The sequence below is a fragment of the Scyliorhinus torazame genome, chromosome 18 (genome assembly GCF_047496885.1).
Source record: "Scyliorhinus torazame isolate Kashiwa2021f chromosome 18, sScyTor2.1, whole genome shotgun sequence".
In the NCBI taxonomy this organism is placed as follows: Eukaryota; Metazoa; Chordata; class Chondrichthyes; order Carcharhiniformes; family Scyliorhinidae; genus Scyliorhinus; species Scyliorhinus torazame.
The window spans coordinates 154,199,799-154,217,960 of record NC_092724.1 but is presented as its reverse complement, the minus strand read 5'-3'; the positions used below and the strand labels follow the sequence as shown (position 1 = coordinate 154,217,960).

The 18,162-nt window shown below is 47.6% G+C and overlaps 1 protein-coding gene across 4 annotated transcripts in view; it reads right to left on the bottom strand.

The window, feature by feature from the left end:
• aspscr1 (ASPSCR1 tether for SLC2A4, UBX domain containing) overlaps positions 1 to 18,162 on the bottom strand; it is a 253,177-nt gene that overhangs the window by 101,953 nt on the left and 133,062 nt on the right. For 3 of the 4 annotated variants that reach the window (XM_072483642.1, XM_072483644.1, XM_072483645.1), the window contains 3 exons: positions 13,766 to 13,834; positions 4,994 to 5,148; positions 996 to 1,077 (listed from right to left, as the gene is read on the bottom strand). In XM_072483642.1, coding sequence (XP_072339743.1) covers positions 996 to 1,077; positions 4,994 to 5,148; positions 13,766 to 13,834 — 306 coding nt within the window. The remainder of the gene's footprint in view (positions 1 to 995; positions 1,078 to 4,993; positions 5,149 to 13,765; positions 13,835 to 18,162) is intronic. The other variant, XM_072483643.1, reaches the window with a different exon arrangement.

Here is an 18,162-nt window from a genome sequence, read left to right as displayed (position 1 = left end):
ATGCCACCCCTCCCTTTCTGCCCCACTGGAGCATCCACCCCCCAACTCTCCATGCGGCCTCCATACCCCCTCCCCCTTCAGCTACCCCAACCCTTCCTCCACCTTCCCAACCCTCCCTTCACCAGCGCAGATACACGCATTTCGGTGCCAAGCTGGCATTTGTTGCGTGTTGGCGATCGGCCAGGTTGTGCCCTTTGTGTGGGTGGAAGGAGGAGGAGAGTGTGGGGGACCCACCCATTGTGCATTGGGGACCTCCGGGATCGGGATGCCAATGCCATTTATAAGTGCTGTCCCGATCTCTCACTGTACTGAGGAGTTCCAGCCAGCGGAGCTCCTCGGTATAGCTTCGGCCCTGGGTCACTGTCCGTGCGGAGTATGCACATGAAATGAAATGAAAATGGCTTATCGTCACAAGTAGGCTTCAAATGAAGTTACTGTGAAAAGCCCCTAGTCGCCACATTCCGGCGCCTGTTCGGGGAGGCTGGTACGGGAATTGAACCGTGCTGCTGGCTGGATGTCCCAAGGCTGTGACACATACTATATAAATGGTGTTTCTTCCCTTCAAACACAGGTGTTAAAAAATCTAGACTGAGGCAGCACGGTGGGGCAGTGGTTAGCACTGCTGCCTCACAGCGCCAAGGATCCGGGTTCGATCTCGGCCCCCGGGTCACTGTCCATGTGGAGTTTGCACATTCTCGCCATGTCTGCGTGGGTCTCACTCCCACAACCCAAAGATGTGCAGGTTAGGTGGATTGACCACGCTAAATTGCCCCTTAATTGGAAACAAATAATTGGGTACTCTAAATTTATTTTAAACAAACGGGGCTATGTGCGACCTCGGAGGGTGTGATTACTTAAGAATTGAAGAGTCAGGTTGTGGTGAGCTATTTGTAAGGGATGTGGACTCATTATTGCTGGAATGAGAGGTTAGAAGTCATGTTTTCACAAAAGGGCTAATGATGCGTGATTTTTCAGGAAAAGGGACATCTACCAACCTTAGGATAGCGTTCTGTCTTTTCTTTCATTTGAGATTCTCTCATAGATTTTGTCATCAACGGAGCCTCTTCAAATCTTCGCCTGAGTCAACAGAAACAAGTAGATACATTTAGAAAGTTCCTCACCTCACATCCCAATCATGTTGACCCCTTGCAAGTATACGATTCCATCGGACGGGTATTTAACCAGGTGGCGTATTATCAAAGTCTGATCTATTCATTAGTTCCAGTATTTTGGCAAAATAAAATCAGATCTTCAAAAATGAGTAATTATTTGCTAATTCAAGAGTCAAATAATTTATCTCGACTGATGGTTGGGTCATTTTCTTCAGGAAATCACCCACCTTATTATCCATATTGTTGTTCGATACATTGCAATCATAAGAAAGGATAGATTCTGACATGACTAATAGTTCAAATGTATTTGATCCCTCCTCTTGTCTGCATGGCGTTCTTTTACTTTTCAAGATTTTGGAGTCGATAGATGTTTTTCCTCAGTAGTTTGGGGTTTTCTTCTGATCTATTCATTATCCTCTCCCTAGTCTGTGTTACATTATAAGAAGTCTTACAACACCGGTTTAAAGTCCAAAAGGTTTGTTTGGAATCACTAGTTTTCGGAGCACAGCTCCTTCATCACTTGCCTGAGGAAGCACAGCTCCTTCATCACTTGCCTGAGGAAGGAGCATCGCTCCGAAAGCTAGTGATTCCAAACAAACCTGTTGAACTTCAACCGGTGTTGTAAGACTTCTTACTGTGCCCATCCCAGTCCAACGCCAGCATCTTCACATCATGTGTTTACATCAGTAGACCTGCAAATTACACATCAGGTTGCAGGCAATGGGGATATAATAATTATAATAATCTTCATTGTCACAAGCAGGCTTACATTAACACTGCAAATGAAGTTACTGTGAAAATCCCCTAGTCGCCTGTTCAGGTACACAGAGAGAATTCAGAATTCTCAGCTGGTACGGGAATTGAACCCACGCTGCTGGCCTTGCCACGCAGCATCACAAACCAGCTGTCTAGCCCACTGAGCTAAACCAGGATATAAACTGAGATTACATAAACTTAGTATCTATGACTAAAAGTATCCATCCAAATAGTGACAGAACACAAGAACATGATATGTCAGATCCAAATTTTTATTTCAAAATATGTTTACCAAATTGTCACAGATCAGGGAAGCACTCAGTGGAATTGTAAAAAATGTGATGGAGCCCCAAACCGCTATCTTTGTAACACTGATTAATACAACCGCAAAGTTAAATTTAAACATTGCTTTTGATAATACAAACCTGTACTGCCACAATTTTCTAAGCATCAGACTAATGTCACAGGACTGAAATGCTGGGTTGCTTTCCTTTCTATGCCAGATTGAACGCAGTGTTTTGTATATTGATACATCCTAGAGATCTTAATTGTTACCTTTTCTTTCCAAATCTAACTTCAATAGACACTCCACATACAATGAAACTTTTTTTAAAAAGTATATAATAAAACAACCAGGAGCAAGATTCTGACTGGGATATAATGGAGGAGTTCAGGTGATTGACATGAAAAATCATTGATATCCAGAATGAGTTGTTGGCTGGAACTAATTAAGGGGTTGACATGAACTATATTAACAAATATTAGGCATGATATACAGATAAGCATCTAATTGAGAGTTCACATTGAATGCTGTGTAACTGAACCAGCCAAACACAAGAGGAAGGTTGTTAGTTCAACTGCTGATCTGTCTTGAGTTAACAAATGTCATTCAGGGTAGAAAGTGAGATTGTCCAACTTCTTTCAGCGTTCTTGCCATTTTTGGAATGGGATGAACCCATTGTCAGCACTGTGCTAAGAAGTGCATATGTGTGAAAGGATTGAATTCAGATGTGCTCAGGCTTGCTCGCACTCACGCACTGCCTCTGCTCACATGGGAAAAAGACACTTTATGTGGTGGGATGGGAGAGAGAATTGACAGTGCCTGTCTATGATCTGAGAAGCAGCAAGATATTACATCAACATGAGCTGGACAGCATATCACAATTAAACATTGAAGTATTTATACAGCACCTGCCACAAGCTCAGAACATCCACTGTGCTCGATAGTCAATGAGTGAGCACCTTTGAAGTGTAGTCACACTTGCAACATTGGAAATGCAGCAGCCAATTTGCACACAGCAAGATCCCATAAACAGACATGTGATAATGTGCAGATAATCGGCTTTTTTTTCTAAGTCATGTTATTGGGCAAATAAACATTGTTCAGGATACTTCTGTCAGTTTTTAAAAGTCTATCTGGCCACAGTTACAGTCAATGCGGAGGTGATTGTTCCATCCCCTCGCTGCACTGGTTTGAACGAGCTGAATGAGACGGTCAGAGGGGATTGCTCAATACGACCTACCTCCAGGAATGAGCTATTTCCTCTCATCTTTCTGCTTGGGAATCATATGCACAGTCCTTAATCCTACAGCTTTTCCATAGGAATTGGGAAAACTCTCCTGATCAATGTTTATCCTCAATACGTACCACAAAACACATTAACAGGTCATTAATATCAATGGTATTTGAAAAAGTTTAACATGTGCTGACCTGGTGCCACTGTTCTGTGTATAACAGTGACATGCTTCAAAAGTATGTTATTGACTGTGAAACACTTTGGTACACTGTGCGGTTGCGAAAGGCGCTGAATAAATGCAAGCTTATCCAACATTTCATAGTCCCAGAATAGAAGGAAAAAGTGAAAAAACACATTGGTCCTGGACAGGACGAAATAAAATTGCAAACTACAAAAAAGGAACAGAGCCGAACACAACAGCCTGTGGCAAGCAATAAAAATAGCCTCAGGAATGAGCAGTTTGCAATTTTAACAGATGGCAACTTTAGGAAATAAACCCTAAGTTTAAAAACATTGTTCCTGAGAATTGTACTTTAAGACGAACTTCAAGAGATCGATAAAGCAACACCTTAGTGCTGTAGAAAATAGGATAGTATATCCCAGGTCAGTTTCCCACAACCTTTGTATTATTTTATCCTGAAGGTTCGTCATGATTAAGCGAGCTTGATACCAAGAGGGATGTAGATGAAGTAGGGGTTGTATGAACTGAACTGCACTTTTTTGTATGTCTAGCTAGATATGTTCTTCTTGTAGTCAAGTAACACTAACACAAGACTTTGAGACAACTATCACAGCAAAAATTGGTGCCTTTGCAATTTCATCCACGTCTCAGAGGTGGTCAGTGAAATAGGCTGGAAACAAGCACCATAACCATGAGAATGTTTGCTTTTCCATCAGAATATTTTTAAGTTTCCCAAATCTTTTCTCACTATTCAGATTTTTGTTAATTGGTTATATTATTTATGCACAAAATTTACTGTAAAGATCCAACAAGCATTCTTAGAAAGTTAGTCTGTGCTAACCATTGTTCTCTAACTTTCTTCTGTACAACAAAGCTCCAGGAGAACTGTTTCTTTTGTATTACAAAGCTACATTTTCTTCATATTTGCATTGGTTGTTTTCTTGTTTAATCTACCCACGTTTGCACATCACTGCAGAATGCAGAAATTGGAGAGGTTCCCTTATATGTAATTAATGTTGAGTGATGTTTGCAAGTCCATCACTTTTGCTTTGACCCTGCCCAATCTTGGGGGAAACGTGCAAAATCAACGGCATAATGTTGGGCTGGGACTTGAACCCAGCTGCGGGCGTTGTTTACATTATCTACTGGCAGCCGACACTGCCTCCCAAGCAAAAACCCTACCAAAGGCAAGTGTGATGATGCTTTCACTGGCACTCAGGGTTGCTTCCAAAGTCACAATTGGTCTTGGAGGTAAATGGGGAAGTGAGTCTCAGCTGTTCTGTCTCCAGTGAGCACCTGACAATGAGACAATTGCAAAAGCTTCAGTGCAGGGCTGGTCACCCCAATAACTATAAATTTGAATGAGAGATCATATTAACATTTATATCATTGTGATAGGGTAAGGCATAGAGAAACATTTAAATTACCTTTCACTTTTCAGTTGAGCAAAACGTTTTCTAACATCATCTATGGTAACCTGAAAGAATTCATCAGGTAGTTCCTCAAAAACACTTGGTTCTTGAATTCCTTGCGCACGGCTCTTCCCATCCAAATGGTAAATAAGTGCCTCTCTGTCAACAGGCTTGGATTAAAAAAACAAATCACAGTCAGTTTTATTCAGTCAAATTTTCACTATGATGACAGTAGTCAAACTACAACTGGCCTCAATTTCCTTGGAATGCCAGAGGAAAAACACATAGAATGTTTATTCCAAGTGAATAATATATAAATATATGTAAGACAACACACACATTGCTGGTCACAAAATATCTCATGATTACATTTCAATGGTTATTTAGATGGCTCTGATAGGCTTTGGAATAACGAGGTCATAAAGTTTGCAAAGCAAGAACAGCACGGTGACAGTGGCTAGCACTGCTGCCTCACAGCACCGAGGTCCCAGGTTCGATCCCGGCCCTGGGTCACTGTCCGTGTGGAGTTTACACATTCTCCCCATGTTTGTGTGGTTTCGCTCCCACAACCCAAACATGTGCAGGGTAAGTGGACTGGCCACGCTAAATTGCCCCTTAATTGGAGAAAATGAATTGAGTACTCCAATTTAAAATAAAAGGTGCAAAATAAATGCAAGTTCTCTCTTTTTAAAGTGAGGTACCATCAGGCTTCTCCAAGGGCCAAATGTGGCCCTCGAAGTTCCTCTACGGCACCCGGAACCTGTTCACGCAATGTCAGAGGAGGGTGCCAGGGAGGGGGCACGGAGTTGGTGGGGGAGGGGGCCTGGAGTTGGCGCGGGGAGGGGGCCCGGAGTTGGCGGGGAGGGGAGGGAGCCCGGGGTTGGCGCGGGGAGGTGAGGGGACCCGGAGTTGGCGCGGGGAGGTGAGGGGACCCGGAGTTGGCGCGGGGAGGGGAGGGGGCCCGGAGTTGGCGCGGGGAGGGGAGGGGGCCCGGAGTTGGCGCGGGGAGGGGAGGGGGCCCGGAGTTGGCGCGGGGAGGGGAGGGGGCCCGGAGTTGGCGCGGGGAGGGGAGGGGGCCCGGAGTTGGCGCGGGGAGGGGAGGGGGCCCGGAGTTGGCGCGGGGAGGGGAGGGGGCCCGGAGTTGGCGCGGGGAGGGGAGGGGGCCCGGAGTTGGCGCGGGGAGGGGAGGGGGCCCGGAGTTGGCGCGGGGAGGGGAGGGGGCCCGGAGTTGGTGTGGGGAGGGGGCCCGGCGTTTACGCGGGGAAGGGGCCCGGAGTTGGCGTGGGGAGGGGGCCCGGAGTTGGCGCGGGGAGGGGGCCCGGAGTTGGTGCGGGGAGGGGGCCCGGAGTTGGTGCGGGGAGGGGGCCCGGAGTTGGTGCGGGGAGGGGGCCCGGAGTTGGTGCGGGGAGGGGGCCCGGAGTTGGTGCGGGGAGGGGGCCCGGAGTTGGTGCGGGGAGGGGGCCCGGAGTTGGTGCGGGGAGGGGGCCCGGAGTTGGTGCGGGGAGGGGGCCCGGAGTTGGTGCGGGGAGGGGACCCGGAGTTGGTGCGGGGAGGGGGCCCGGAGTTGGTGCGGGGAGGGGGCCCGGAGTTGGTGCGGGGAGGGGGCCCGGAGTTGGTGCGGGGAGGGGGCCCGGAGTTGGCGCGGGGAGGGGGCCCGGAGTTGGCGCGTTGAGGGGGCCCGGAGTTGGCGCGGGGAGGGGGCCCGGAGTTGATGCGGGGAGGGGGCCCGGAGTTGATGCGGAGAGGGGGCCCGGAGTTGACGCGGGGACGGGGCAAGGAGTTGACGCGGGGAGGGGGCCCGGAGTTGACGCGGGGAGGGGACCCGGAGTTGGTGCTGGGAGGAGGCCCGGAGTTGGTGCGAGGAGGAGGCCCGGAGTTGGTGCGGGGAAGGGACACGGAGTTGGCGCGGGGAGGGGACACGGAGTTGGCGCGGGGAGGGGACCCGGAGTTGGCGCGTGGAGGGGACCCGGAGTTGGCGCGGGGAGGGGGCCCGGAGTTGGTGCGGGGAGGGGACCCGGAGTTGGAGCGGGGAGGGGACGCGGAGTTCGTGCGGGGAGGGGACCCGGAGTTGGTGCGGGGAGGGGGCCCGGAGTTGGTGCGGGGAGGGAGCCCGGAGTTGGCGCGGCGAGGGGGCCCGGAGTTGGTGCGGGGAGGGGAACCGGAGTTGGTGCGGGAGGGGACGCGGAGTTGGTGCGGGGAGGGGACCCGGAGTTGGTGCGGGGAGGGGACCCGGAGTTGGTGCGGGGAGGGGGCCCGGAGTTGGTGCAGGGAGTGGGCCCGGAGTTGGTGCGGGGAGGGGGCCGGGAGTTGGTGCGGGGAGGGGACCGGGAGTTGGTGCGGGGAGGGGGCCCGGAGTTAGTGCGGGGAGGGGGCCCGGAGTTGGTGCGGGGAGGGGGCCCGGAGTTGGTGCGGGGAGGGGACCGGGAGTTGGTGCCGTGAGGGGGCCCGGAGTTGGTGTGGGGAGGGGACTGGGAGTTGGTGCCGTGAGGGGGCCCGGAGTTGGTGTGGGGAGGGGACCGGGAGTTGGTGCGGGGAGGGGGCCCGGAGTTGGTGCGGGGAGGGGGCCCGGAGTTGGTGCGGGGAGGGGACCGGGAGTTGGTGCCGTGAGGGGGCCCGGAGTTGGTGTGGGGAGGGGACTGGGAGTTGGTGCGGGGAGGGGACCCGGAGTTGGTGCGGGGAGGGGGCCCGGAGTTGGTGCGGGGAGGGGGCCTGGAGTTGGTGCGGGGAGGGGGCCCGGAGTTGGTGCGGGGAGGGGACCGGGAGTTGGTGCGGGGAGGGGGCCCGGAGTTCATCATAGATTATCACAGACTTTTTAGTGCAGAAGGAGGCCATTCGGCCCATCGGGTCTGCACCGGCTCTTGGAAAGAGCACCCTACCCTAGCCCCATAACACAGTTTCCCCAGCCAACACTAAGGGCAATTTTGGACACGAAGGGCAATTTTGGACACTAAGGGCAATTTATCATGGCCAATCCAGGTGCGGGAAGGGGCCCGGAGTTGACGCGGGGAGGGGGCCTGGAGTTGGTGCGGGGAGGGGACCCGGTGTTGGTGCGGGGAGGGGACCCGGAGTTGGTGCGGGGAGGGGATCCGGAGTTGGTGCGGGGAGGGGGCCTGGAGTTGGGGGGGGGGGCCCAGAGTTGGTGCGGGGAAGGGACCTGGAGTTGGTGCGGGAGGGGGCCCGCAGTTGGTGCTGGGAGGGGGCCCAGAGTTGGTGCGGGGAGGGGACCCGGAGTTGGTGCAGGGAGGGGACCCGGAGTTGGTGCGGGGAGGGGGCCCGGAGTTGGTGCGGGGAGGGGACCCGGAGTTGCGGCGGGGAGGGGGCCCGGAGTTGCGGCGGGGAGGGGACCCGGAGTTGAGGCAGGGAGGGGACCCGGAGTTGAGGCAGGGAAGGGGCCCGGAGATGGCGCAGGGGACGGGGACCAAAGAGGGCAAGCGGGGCGAATGGGCGCGAAGAGGGCCAAATCAGCACACGGTGGCTGAAGAATGCGGTGGGGCAGAAGTGTCAGGTAGCAAGAGTGTTCATGAGGGGTGCGTGAAGGGTCGCGAGGCGTGTGAGATGGGTCGCGAGAGGGGGGCGAGAGCAATCGAGAGGGGATGGGAGATTTCACCGAATGTACAGTGCAGGAGGCCATTCGGCACATCGAGACTTCACCGGCCCTTGGAAAGAGCGCCCTACTTAAGCCCACGGCTCCACCCTGTCCCAGTAACCACACGCAACCTTTTTTTTTTTTTTTTGCACACGATGGGCAATTTAGCATGGCCAATCCACCTAACCTGCACATCTTTGGAGGAAACCGGAGCACCCGGAGGAAACCCACGCAGTCACGGGGAGTACGTGCAGACTCCGCACAGACAGTGACCCAGCAGGGAATCGAACCCGGGACCCTGGAGCTGTGAAGCAACTGTGCTAGCCACTGTGCTACCTTGCTGCCAAAGAAACTGGTTGTAATCATCCACTCTTGAATGAGTACACTGACCTTGTGAATGAACTGGAAACACACCCACTCGTCCTATTACACTCTAATACCCCTTTTTTTATTACCCATCGTTTTTTTGCTCAGCAAACTGTTTCTTTTCATACCTCAGTTTTTTTTAAATTCATGTTGCACGTTGTGCCATACTTTTTCTTTCCAGAATTTGCTCACCAGACCCTTGAGTGAGGAAAACCTTTGAAATGTGGCCCTCGACTCAAAAAGTTTGACAAGCCTACTCTGGCTGCTCCCAGTATAAAAGGTCTAACAAATGTCTCCAGCAATCAGATCTGCACTCAAGTGTTTTGATCAGCTCTTACTAACAGAATTCCAGTCAAGCAACCCAGCAGCCATTGTGACTGCTGAATCACCAAAATGGACCAAGAGACCAAGATTTCTGTCACTGGAAATCCTAGTTTGTTTTCCTCTCCCCCTTTTCTCCCGAAAGTGATTTCCCCCAAATCCTGCAGCACGGTAGCGTAAGGGCAGCACGGTAGCACAGTGGTTTGCATAGTTGCTTCACAGCTCCAGGGTGCCAGGTTCGATTCCCGGCTTGGGCCACTGTCTGGGTGGAATCTGCACATTCTCCCCGTGTCTGCGTGGGTTTCCTCCGGGTACTCTGGTTTCCTCCCACAGTCCAAAGATGGGCAGGTTAGATGGGTTGGCTATGTTAAATTGCCCTGAGTGTCCAAAAATGGTTAGGTGGGGTTATGGGGATAGGGTGGATGTATGGGCTTAGGTAGGGTGCTCTTCCCAAGGACCGGTGCAGACTTGACGGGCTGAATGGCCTCCTTCTGCACTGTAAATTTTATTATTCTATGATTGTTGTCTGCCTGCTGGTTTCTTCTACAAGGTCACTGAGGTTTGCTCTGCTTGACCAGTTTTCCATGCTTCCCCTTCTACCTGCCCATCTCCCACACCTTTAGCTATTCACACAGTCTCATACAGGTCTTCCATTTCTTGATTTCTCTTGCATCACGCTCTTATTATTTCTAACATTTAACTATCTTTTGGTCTCCATTTCTGCACTTTTCCGATTTATTTCCCGATCAGGTTAGTTCTCTTTTACCCTCTCCACTTGTATTGTTCCTTTTTAAAAGCTGCCCTCTGAAACGGCCTTACAAGCCGTCTTATTATTTTTCGGGCCCAAGTCAATGTTCATATTTGAACTGGTATTTGTCGGTTTTCTCTGCAGATGTGTTTCTAGGTTGTTTTTCAGATTTCAAGCATCTCTAGTATTTTTTTTTAAAAACTCTCCAAATTACCATATTTAAACCTCTAGCAGAAAAAGGATCCTTCAGTAAGAGTATTTAATTTGAACAAGATTTTTTGCTGAATTTACCACAATAAAGGGAGTGATGACGTAACCTTTAGAAACAAATGTAATCTGGTGAACTTGTCAACATTCAACTCTTTCGGCTTTGTGGTATTCTAGTTAAACACAGTTCACCCCAATTATATTTGCATAATTTAGAACATAGAACATTACAGCGCAGTACAGGCCCTTCGGCCCTCGATGTTGCGCCGACCTGTGAAACCACTCTAAAGCCCATCTACATTATTCCCTTATCGTCCATATGTCTATCCAATGACCATTTGAATGCCATTAATGTTGGCGAGTCCACTACTGTTGCAGGCAGGGCATTCCACGCCCTTAGTACTCTCTGAGAAAGAACCTACCTCTGACATCTGTCCTATATCTATCTCCCCTCAATTTAAAGCTATGTCCCCTCGTGCTAGACATCACCATCCGAGGAAAAGGCTCTCACTGTCTACCCTATCCAATCCTCTGATCATCTTGTATGCCTCAATTAAGTCACCTCTTAACCTTCTTCTCTCTAACGAAAACAGCCTCAAGTCCCTCAGCCTTTCCTCATAAGATCTTTCCTCCATACCAGGCAACATTCTGGTAAATCTCCTCTGCACCCTTTACAATGTTTCCACATCCTTCCTATAATGAGGTGACCAGAATTGCATGCAATACTCCAAATGCGGCCGCACCAGAGTTTTGTACAGCTGCAACATGACCTCATGGCTCCGAAACTCAATCCCTCTACCAATAAAAGCTAACACACCGTACGCCTTCTTAACAACCCTCTCAACCTGGGTGACAACTTTCAGGGATCTATGTACATGGACACCGAGATCTCTCTGCTCATCCACACTGCCAAGAATCTTACCATTAGCCTAGTGCTCTGTCTTCCTGTTACTCCTTCCAAAATGAATCACCTCACACTTTTCTGCAATAAACTCCATTTGCCACCTCTCAGCCCAGCGCTGCAGCTTATCTATGTCCCTCTGTAACTTGTAACATCCTTCCGCACTGTCCACAACTCCACCGACTTTAGTGTCATCTGCAAATTTACTCCCCCATCCTTCTACGCCCTCCTCCAGATAATTTATAAAAATGACAAACAGCAGTGGCCCCAAAACAGATCCTTGTGGTACACCACTAGTAACTGGACTCCAGTCTGAACATTTCCCATCAACCACCACCCTTTCTCTTCTGATCCAAACTGCTAAATCAGATAAGATTCTGAAAAAGAACAGACTCCTCAGAGGACCAGAACCAGGGCCCATAGATTCAAGACAAGTGGCAGAAGGTGTAGAGGGGACACGAGGAACATTTTTTTTTAATCCAGAGGGTAGTGGGAGTCTGGTGTTCGCTGCCCGAGTTGGTGGTGGAGGCAGAGACTCTGAACGCTTTTAACAGGTACTTGGATCTGCACCTTAAGTGCTGTAAGAGACAGGGCTATGGGACTGGGTGCAGGAAGGCGGGATTAGAAAAGGCACCTGGCATGGGCAAGATGGGCCGAATGACCTCCTTCTGTGCTGTAATGTTTCTATGGATTAATCTCATGCTGGCCTGCATGCAGTGTCAGTCATTTAAATTCACAAAACTAATCCATTTTGGGACTTAAAGCATGAAATGTACCAAAATGTCTACAATTCTTGTAATGAAACTATCTAGAGCGGTGTACATATGGACAAAAGAAGCACGAGAGAAGACATTACAGAATAGGAGAAACCACATCTGTGATTCTGAATAACTCAGTTCTTCGAAAGCTATTTTAGCACTCAATTGCCCTCAAATGTATACCATAAGCATTGTTTTGATACAAAGCCAAGCTCCATAAAGTAGCGTTCGTGTGCCTTTTTTAAAAACTTCATGGAATGTAGATGCTGTTGCCAAGGCAAGGTTTCTCATCTGAGTGGTCCTTTGGAAGGTGGTGATGGGTCACCTCTTTGAATACAACTGAGAAACATGCGAGACCATTTCATAGGGCAGTTAAAAAGATTTGCTGTCAGTCAGGAGTCATGTTAGACGAGACTGCGTACGGATGGCAGAATTCCTCCAGGGAGCCAAGTGGGATTATACGACAATCTATTTAGTTTCAAGGTCATCGTTACCAAATCTAACTTGTTATTCATTTTATTTCATCAAATTTAAATTCCCAGCTCTTGAGGTGGGATTTGAACTCGCGTCTCCAGATCTCTCGATTACTCGACCAGGGCGGCATGGTGGCACTGCTGTCTCACAGCTCCAGCGACCCGAGGTTTAATTCTGGCCTTGGATGACTGCGTGGAGTTTGCACTTTCTCCTCGTGTCCATGTGGGTTTCCTCCCGCAGTCCAAAGATGTGCAGGTTAGGTGGATTGGCCATGATAAATTACCCCTTAGTGTCCAAAAGATTAGGTGGGGTTACTTGGGGGGGGGGGGGGGGGGGGGGGGACCACTATGCTACCAAAAGAGGCAACAAAGGAAATTCCCCCTTATGAGTATTTTATTCAAAACTGGCACATGGGGCATGTGATGATTTCAATCATAAATGTGACGGGGGGGGGCTTTAAAGAATTCAACAGTAAAAATAGTTGATACCCAATTTTTAATTAGTTTTGAGGTAGATAAACATTCTTGGTTTTTCTTGCAATGGGAATTCATTGAAATAATTAATTTACAGAAGTTGTTGGTGGTCCCATTTAACCCCGAGGTTTCACCGCAACACTTCTGTACTAATTCAGGCTAAGGAAGGCCTGGACTGCTGAAATCACCTTGCAATACAAGCTCACACACAACACAAGTGAGCGATGTTTCCAATTACCTAGTAACAATGGACGTGATGCCACCAGTACAATCAAATAACTAAGATTAAAATAACTAAGATTTTATGGATGCTCAAAGTGTCACAAAGTCAATCAGTGGAGGGGGGGGGGGGGTACATTTTAACACTGGTTTAAAGTACGTGAATTCATTTTTGCAAGTTATACCAGTGCAGCCTCAATGCAGATCGATCTAATTTCATTCCGAGGGATAATCGATATTTTGCTATACATTAAAGTTTTTTATATATTAAGTATGCCCGGTTACATTTCAGGTAGTCTAACCTTCTGTTAAAAACACACTCTTCAAAGATTGGCTGCTGGTTGTTTTTGTGGCATTACATCATCTATAAGCCCGGTACCTTCACATGTATCTCCAGTTCTCCTTTTATGGTATCAGCAGTATAGGATCCTGGACCAGAGAATGGTCACATGGTGTTGAGTTTGGCTCTGATTCCGAAGGATTTAAAGTGTTTTACAGATGTTCAGAAATGAGCACCCACCGACACTACTCCCAGCTCCTGGGCGCACAATCTCAAATCTAAATGAAACCGAGCTGGGTACAGCCCAACTAAAATGCAATCAGACTAAACTGGTCTAGGAACCCATCCCCACATTGTTCCAGACACCTAGTTCTGATAACTGATGTAAGAATCACTTAAGACTTATGATTATTGAAGGTGGGGTGAAAACGCTGGATGACCGGGTAGTATGTACCTTCAAATACTCTTTGATGATGGATGCTTCTGAGGATTCCAGTTTTGGGGGTTGGATATTAACCGGACTCTACAAGACAGAAAAAAAAGAATGGGGTTTACAGACTAATTTTCAGCATAACCGACATTACCTGGACTTGTGTTGGAAGTTCAATTTGGAAAGACAAACAAACTTGGGTGGTGCAGCTTTTAAGGAAACATGGCACAGTAGATTATAGTACAGTGGGTTAAAATCATCTTAATTATAGTCTTTTTCTTTTTAAAAAATGAGTAAGTTGTGTCTGCTTCCAGCAACTCTCCAAAAAGTTACAATTTTTTTATGATACCTCAAAAGAAACCAGTGACATTCCTTGCACTATATTTGGAACCCCACTGTACACAGACTGTAAATATCATTTTTTCTTAGACAAATGATTACTAGTGCTGCAACAACCACAAGTGAATTAACCCTTCTAATTGCAACAATATCTTGAATGAACTTTTGTCGGTAAGACAATAAAGCTAGGTGCCAAAGATCTGTTACCGTAAGAGACCCAATAGAACAATACAGCACAGGAACAGGCCCTTCGGGCCTCCAAGCCTGTGCCAATCACGTGTCCTATCTAGACCAACCTCTTGTATCCTTCTATACCCAGTCTGTTCATGTGCCTATCCAGGTAAGTCTTAAAGGTCGCTAACGTATCTGCCTCAACCACCTCACTTGGCAGTGCATTCCAGGCCACCACCACCCTCTGTGTAAAAAACGTCCCCCGCACATCTCCACTGAACCTTTCCCCCCTCACCTTGAACCTGTGCCCCCTTGTAACTGCCATTTCCGCCCTGGGAAAAAGCCTCCAATTGTTCACCCTACTTTGGGAGTGCCATTTATTCGGAACCAAAATGGCGGCTGTGTGGGATGAATGGGGTACGGGGAAGGTTTGCACAAATGCAGACACTATGAACTTGGAGAAGAGTCCCAAGCTGCAAATCCAGCATGGCCAACTCCCAAGGCCACAAGACCATATTCCCCCTTTCTTCATGACAATCATAAACTGCCTGGAATTTCCAAAAAATATATATGCACGGCAGACTTGAGAATGAATATAAGGAAGTTTCCAACAAATAACATCTGTAGATTATAGCTGCAGGTGCCAACGTTTTATTAAACACATTTCCAACTGTTTCAATCCTTCCTTTATTGAATTTGTATCAGAACAATTTGACATTTTACAGAAAAAAGATGTCCTGGTTTAAAATAAGAGTGTATACGTGGACTTGAGTTCAACACGTCACTTTACCTGACTTTTGTTTTCAAAGAATGGCAGAGTTTTTACAGCAAAGGATGTCACTTGGCCCATCATGTCTGCACCAGCTCTCCAAACAAGCATTATGCCCGAGTGCCATTTACCAGCCCCGCAGCATTTTACAAACATTGCTGCAGTTTCAGGGAAAGGTGAAAAGTCAAAGTCATGACACAGGAGGCCATTCCATCGAGTCTCTGCGGGTTCTCTGTGGAGTAATCCAGTTAGTCCCACTCCAGTCCTGTAGCCCTGCAAGTTTATTCCCTTCAAAAGGGCGGCATGGTGGCACAGTGGTTAGCACTGCTGCCTCACAGCGCCGAGGACCCGGCTTCGATCCCGGCCCTGGGTCACTGTCCGTGTGGAGTTACTACATTCTCCCCGCGTCTGCGTGGGTCCCACCCCCACAACCCAAAACGATGTGCAGGGAGGGTGGATTGGCCACACTAAATTGCCCCTTAATTTGGGGGGTGGGGGGGGGGGGTGAAAATTGGCTACTATAAATTAATTTTTTTGAAGTTTATTCCCTTCAAGAATCCATCCAATTTTCTTTTGAAATCACTGATCATCTCTGCTTGCACCACCTCCGTGGGCAATGAGATCCAAAAAATAAATCTATTCTCTGTAAAAATACAAAGATTACGGAGCTGGAACAAAAAAAGTGGGAAAATATGGATTGAATTGTGTTACATTCTTAAAATTGTCTTGCTCATTCGCAAGAAAACAATTGTACAGCCTGGTGATGTTGCCATCATATCATTTGTCCCATAGATGAGCTGTGCCTCAAATTTAAAAGAACAATGTTTTAAAAATAGATTAAGGATGGTGCAAATCCATTCAAGAACTACAAACACCCTCACCACAAAAACAAGGTGACAGATGGGTAGGCTTTAAGGAAGCGGATGCTATTTGGTTGTGATATCTGAGATCTTGCCTGTGGGTCACATAGGTGTGTGTATACCTAGAGGTCGCAAACATGATCATCCTGATTCCATTAACTGCATATATCAAGTTGCTGATAGCATATTTTGCTGTTCAAGGCAAACACGGAGAAATCTCTTGAGGTCCTGTAGATTGTAGCCATTCCCTTAAAAACAATTCTCTGCAACCTTTCTGGAAGGTGAGGATTTTCGGATGTTGTTTTGCTGTTCAAAGCATTTCAGAAAAGGTTGAATCTTTGACAATAATTGCAGTTGAATTGCAGGCACAACATACAGATGTGGACACCAGCACAAAACAACATTCTATCCGGCTGTGCACAAGCAACTATTTTCTTGCTTGCAACAAAGATAAGCAGAGAATTGTTCGGGCGCAGGAGGCGGCTATTTGGCCCGTCCTGCCTGCATCGGCAGTGCTAGGATTTACGATTTGTTCCATAATGGAATGTACTAAATTGTCCATCATTTCCATTTTTGCCATCTTACCCACTCTCCTATGGCATGGTTACCAAAATTAAACATGTCCTTTATGTATGATCAAATCACTATGCTGTAGAGTCGGTGCTGTATCCTGGTGTTTTGTGTCTCTAGCTCTAGATCATTGGTAGCGTTAGCTTTTTTTTTAATAAATACTTTGCTATACTGCCTAGATACAGAAGGAGAAATGTCTACGATTATTGCCAAGTCCCTTTCCAAATCTTCCAGTTACTGTAATTCCATTCAGTGTACACCGTCAACAATTACTGAACCCTTGGAATCAAATTTTGTTCTGGACTCAGCGAACAGGAAAATGGAGGCAAGTATAGGACACCTGAATTACCAGTCTCAAAAATGAATATTTCTCAATCACCACCCCCCCCCCTTCCAATATCAATCAAATCACCCTTAACTTTTCCTTACCATCTGCCTCCAGTTCCCCTCAGAAGCACATTACACACACTCACCAATTTCTATGTAAAATACTTCAATCTTAGGGCACCTTTTCTATTACAAAATTGAGTCAATTTTCCCTTTTTTAAAGTTTGTGACAATCTCAATCATATTGTTGTCTGTTCCTTTAAATAGACTTCGATATTTAAATACTACTTTCTACTTGGAAGTGAAAAAAAAAATCCCAGGGTCTTCTATTTTTTAAATAAATTTAGAGTACACAATTCATTTTTTCAAATTAATGGGCAATTTAGCGTGGCCAGTCCACCTATCTTTGGCTTGTGGGGGCGAAATCCACGCAAACACGGGAGAATGTGCAAACTCCACATGGACAGTGACCCAGAGCCGGGATAGAACCTGGGACCTCGGCGCCATGAGACAGCAGTGCTAACTACTGCGCCACCGTGCTGCCCTCATCCCAGGGTCTTCAACCCGACTTCCTGGTTTAGATCATTTAACTTGGGAACTAGTTTGGCGGCCCTTTTCTACACCGATTCCAAAGTCTTGCTGTGGCACAGCGAAGAGATAGTATGCCAGAAATTGGGAAAACTACCCATATTAACATCACTAAGTCAACAGAAAAGGGAACTTTCTTCTCAATAACTTACTGAGCAACCATGGAGGAGTCAGATTTATTTTAATTTCAATTCAATACAAAATTTACGGCATGAATTTGATGCATCAGCAGTCACATTCCAATGCACTTTCCTACAACCAGGTTAAAGGTAGTTGCAGTGTGTTTTGGTTGGTACACTATATATAAATCAGCTTCTATTTCTAAAAATGATCTTCAAATCGGGCGGCACGGTGGCGCAATGGTTAGCACTACTGCTTCACGACACCAAGGACCAGTGTTCGATATCGGCCCTGGGTCACTGTCCATGTGGAGTTTGCACATTCTCCCCATGACTCCGTGGGTCTCACCCCCACAACCCAAAGATGTGCAGGATAGGTGAATTGGCCACACTAAATTGCCCATTAATTGGGAGGGAAGAAAATAATTTTTAATGTTCTTCAAATCTTGTGAGGAAAGATAATGACAGACTGTTTTGAAATGCTAAAATGAAGAGATGTTGTACTGGATGTAAACCTGCTCAGTGGCGTACAGGGCGGCAGTGCTTTTAAAATCTCATGACAAAATATGCAATAAATTAGATATATGCACTAACAACTTGCATTTGTATAACCCCCAAGGTGCTTCATAAATGGATTCCTATCCAATGAAGGAGTGATCAAACATCTGATCAAAAAGG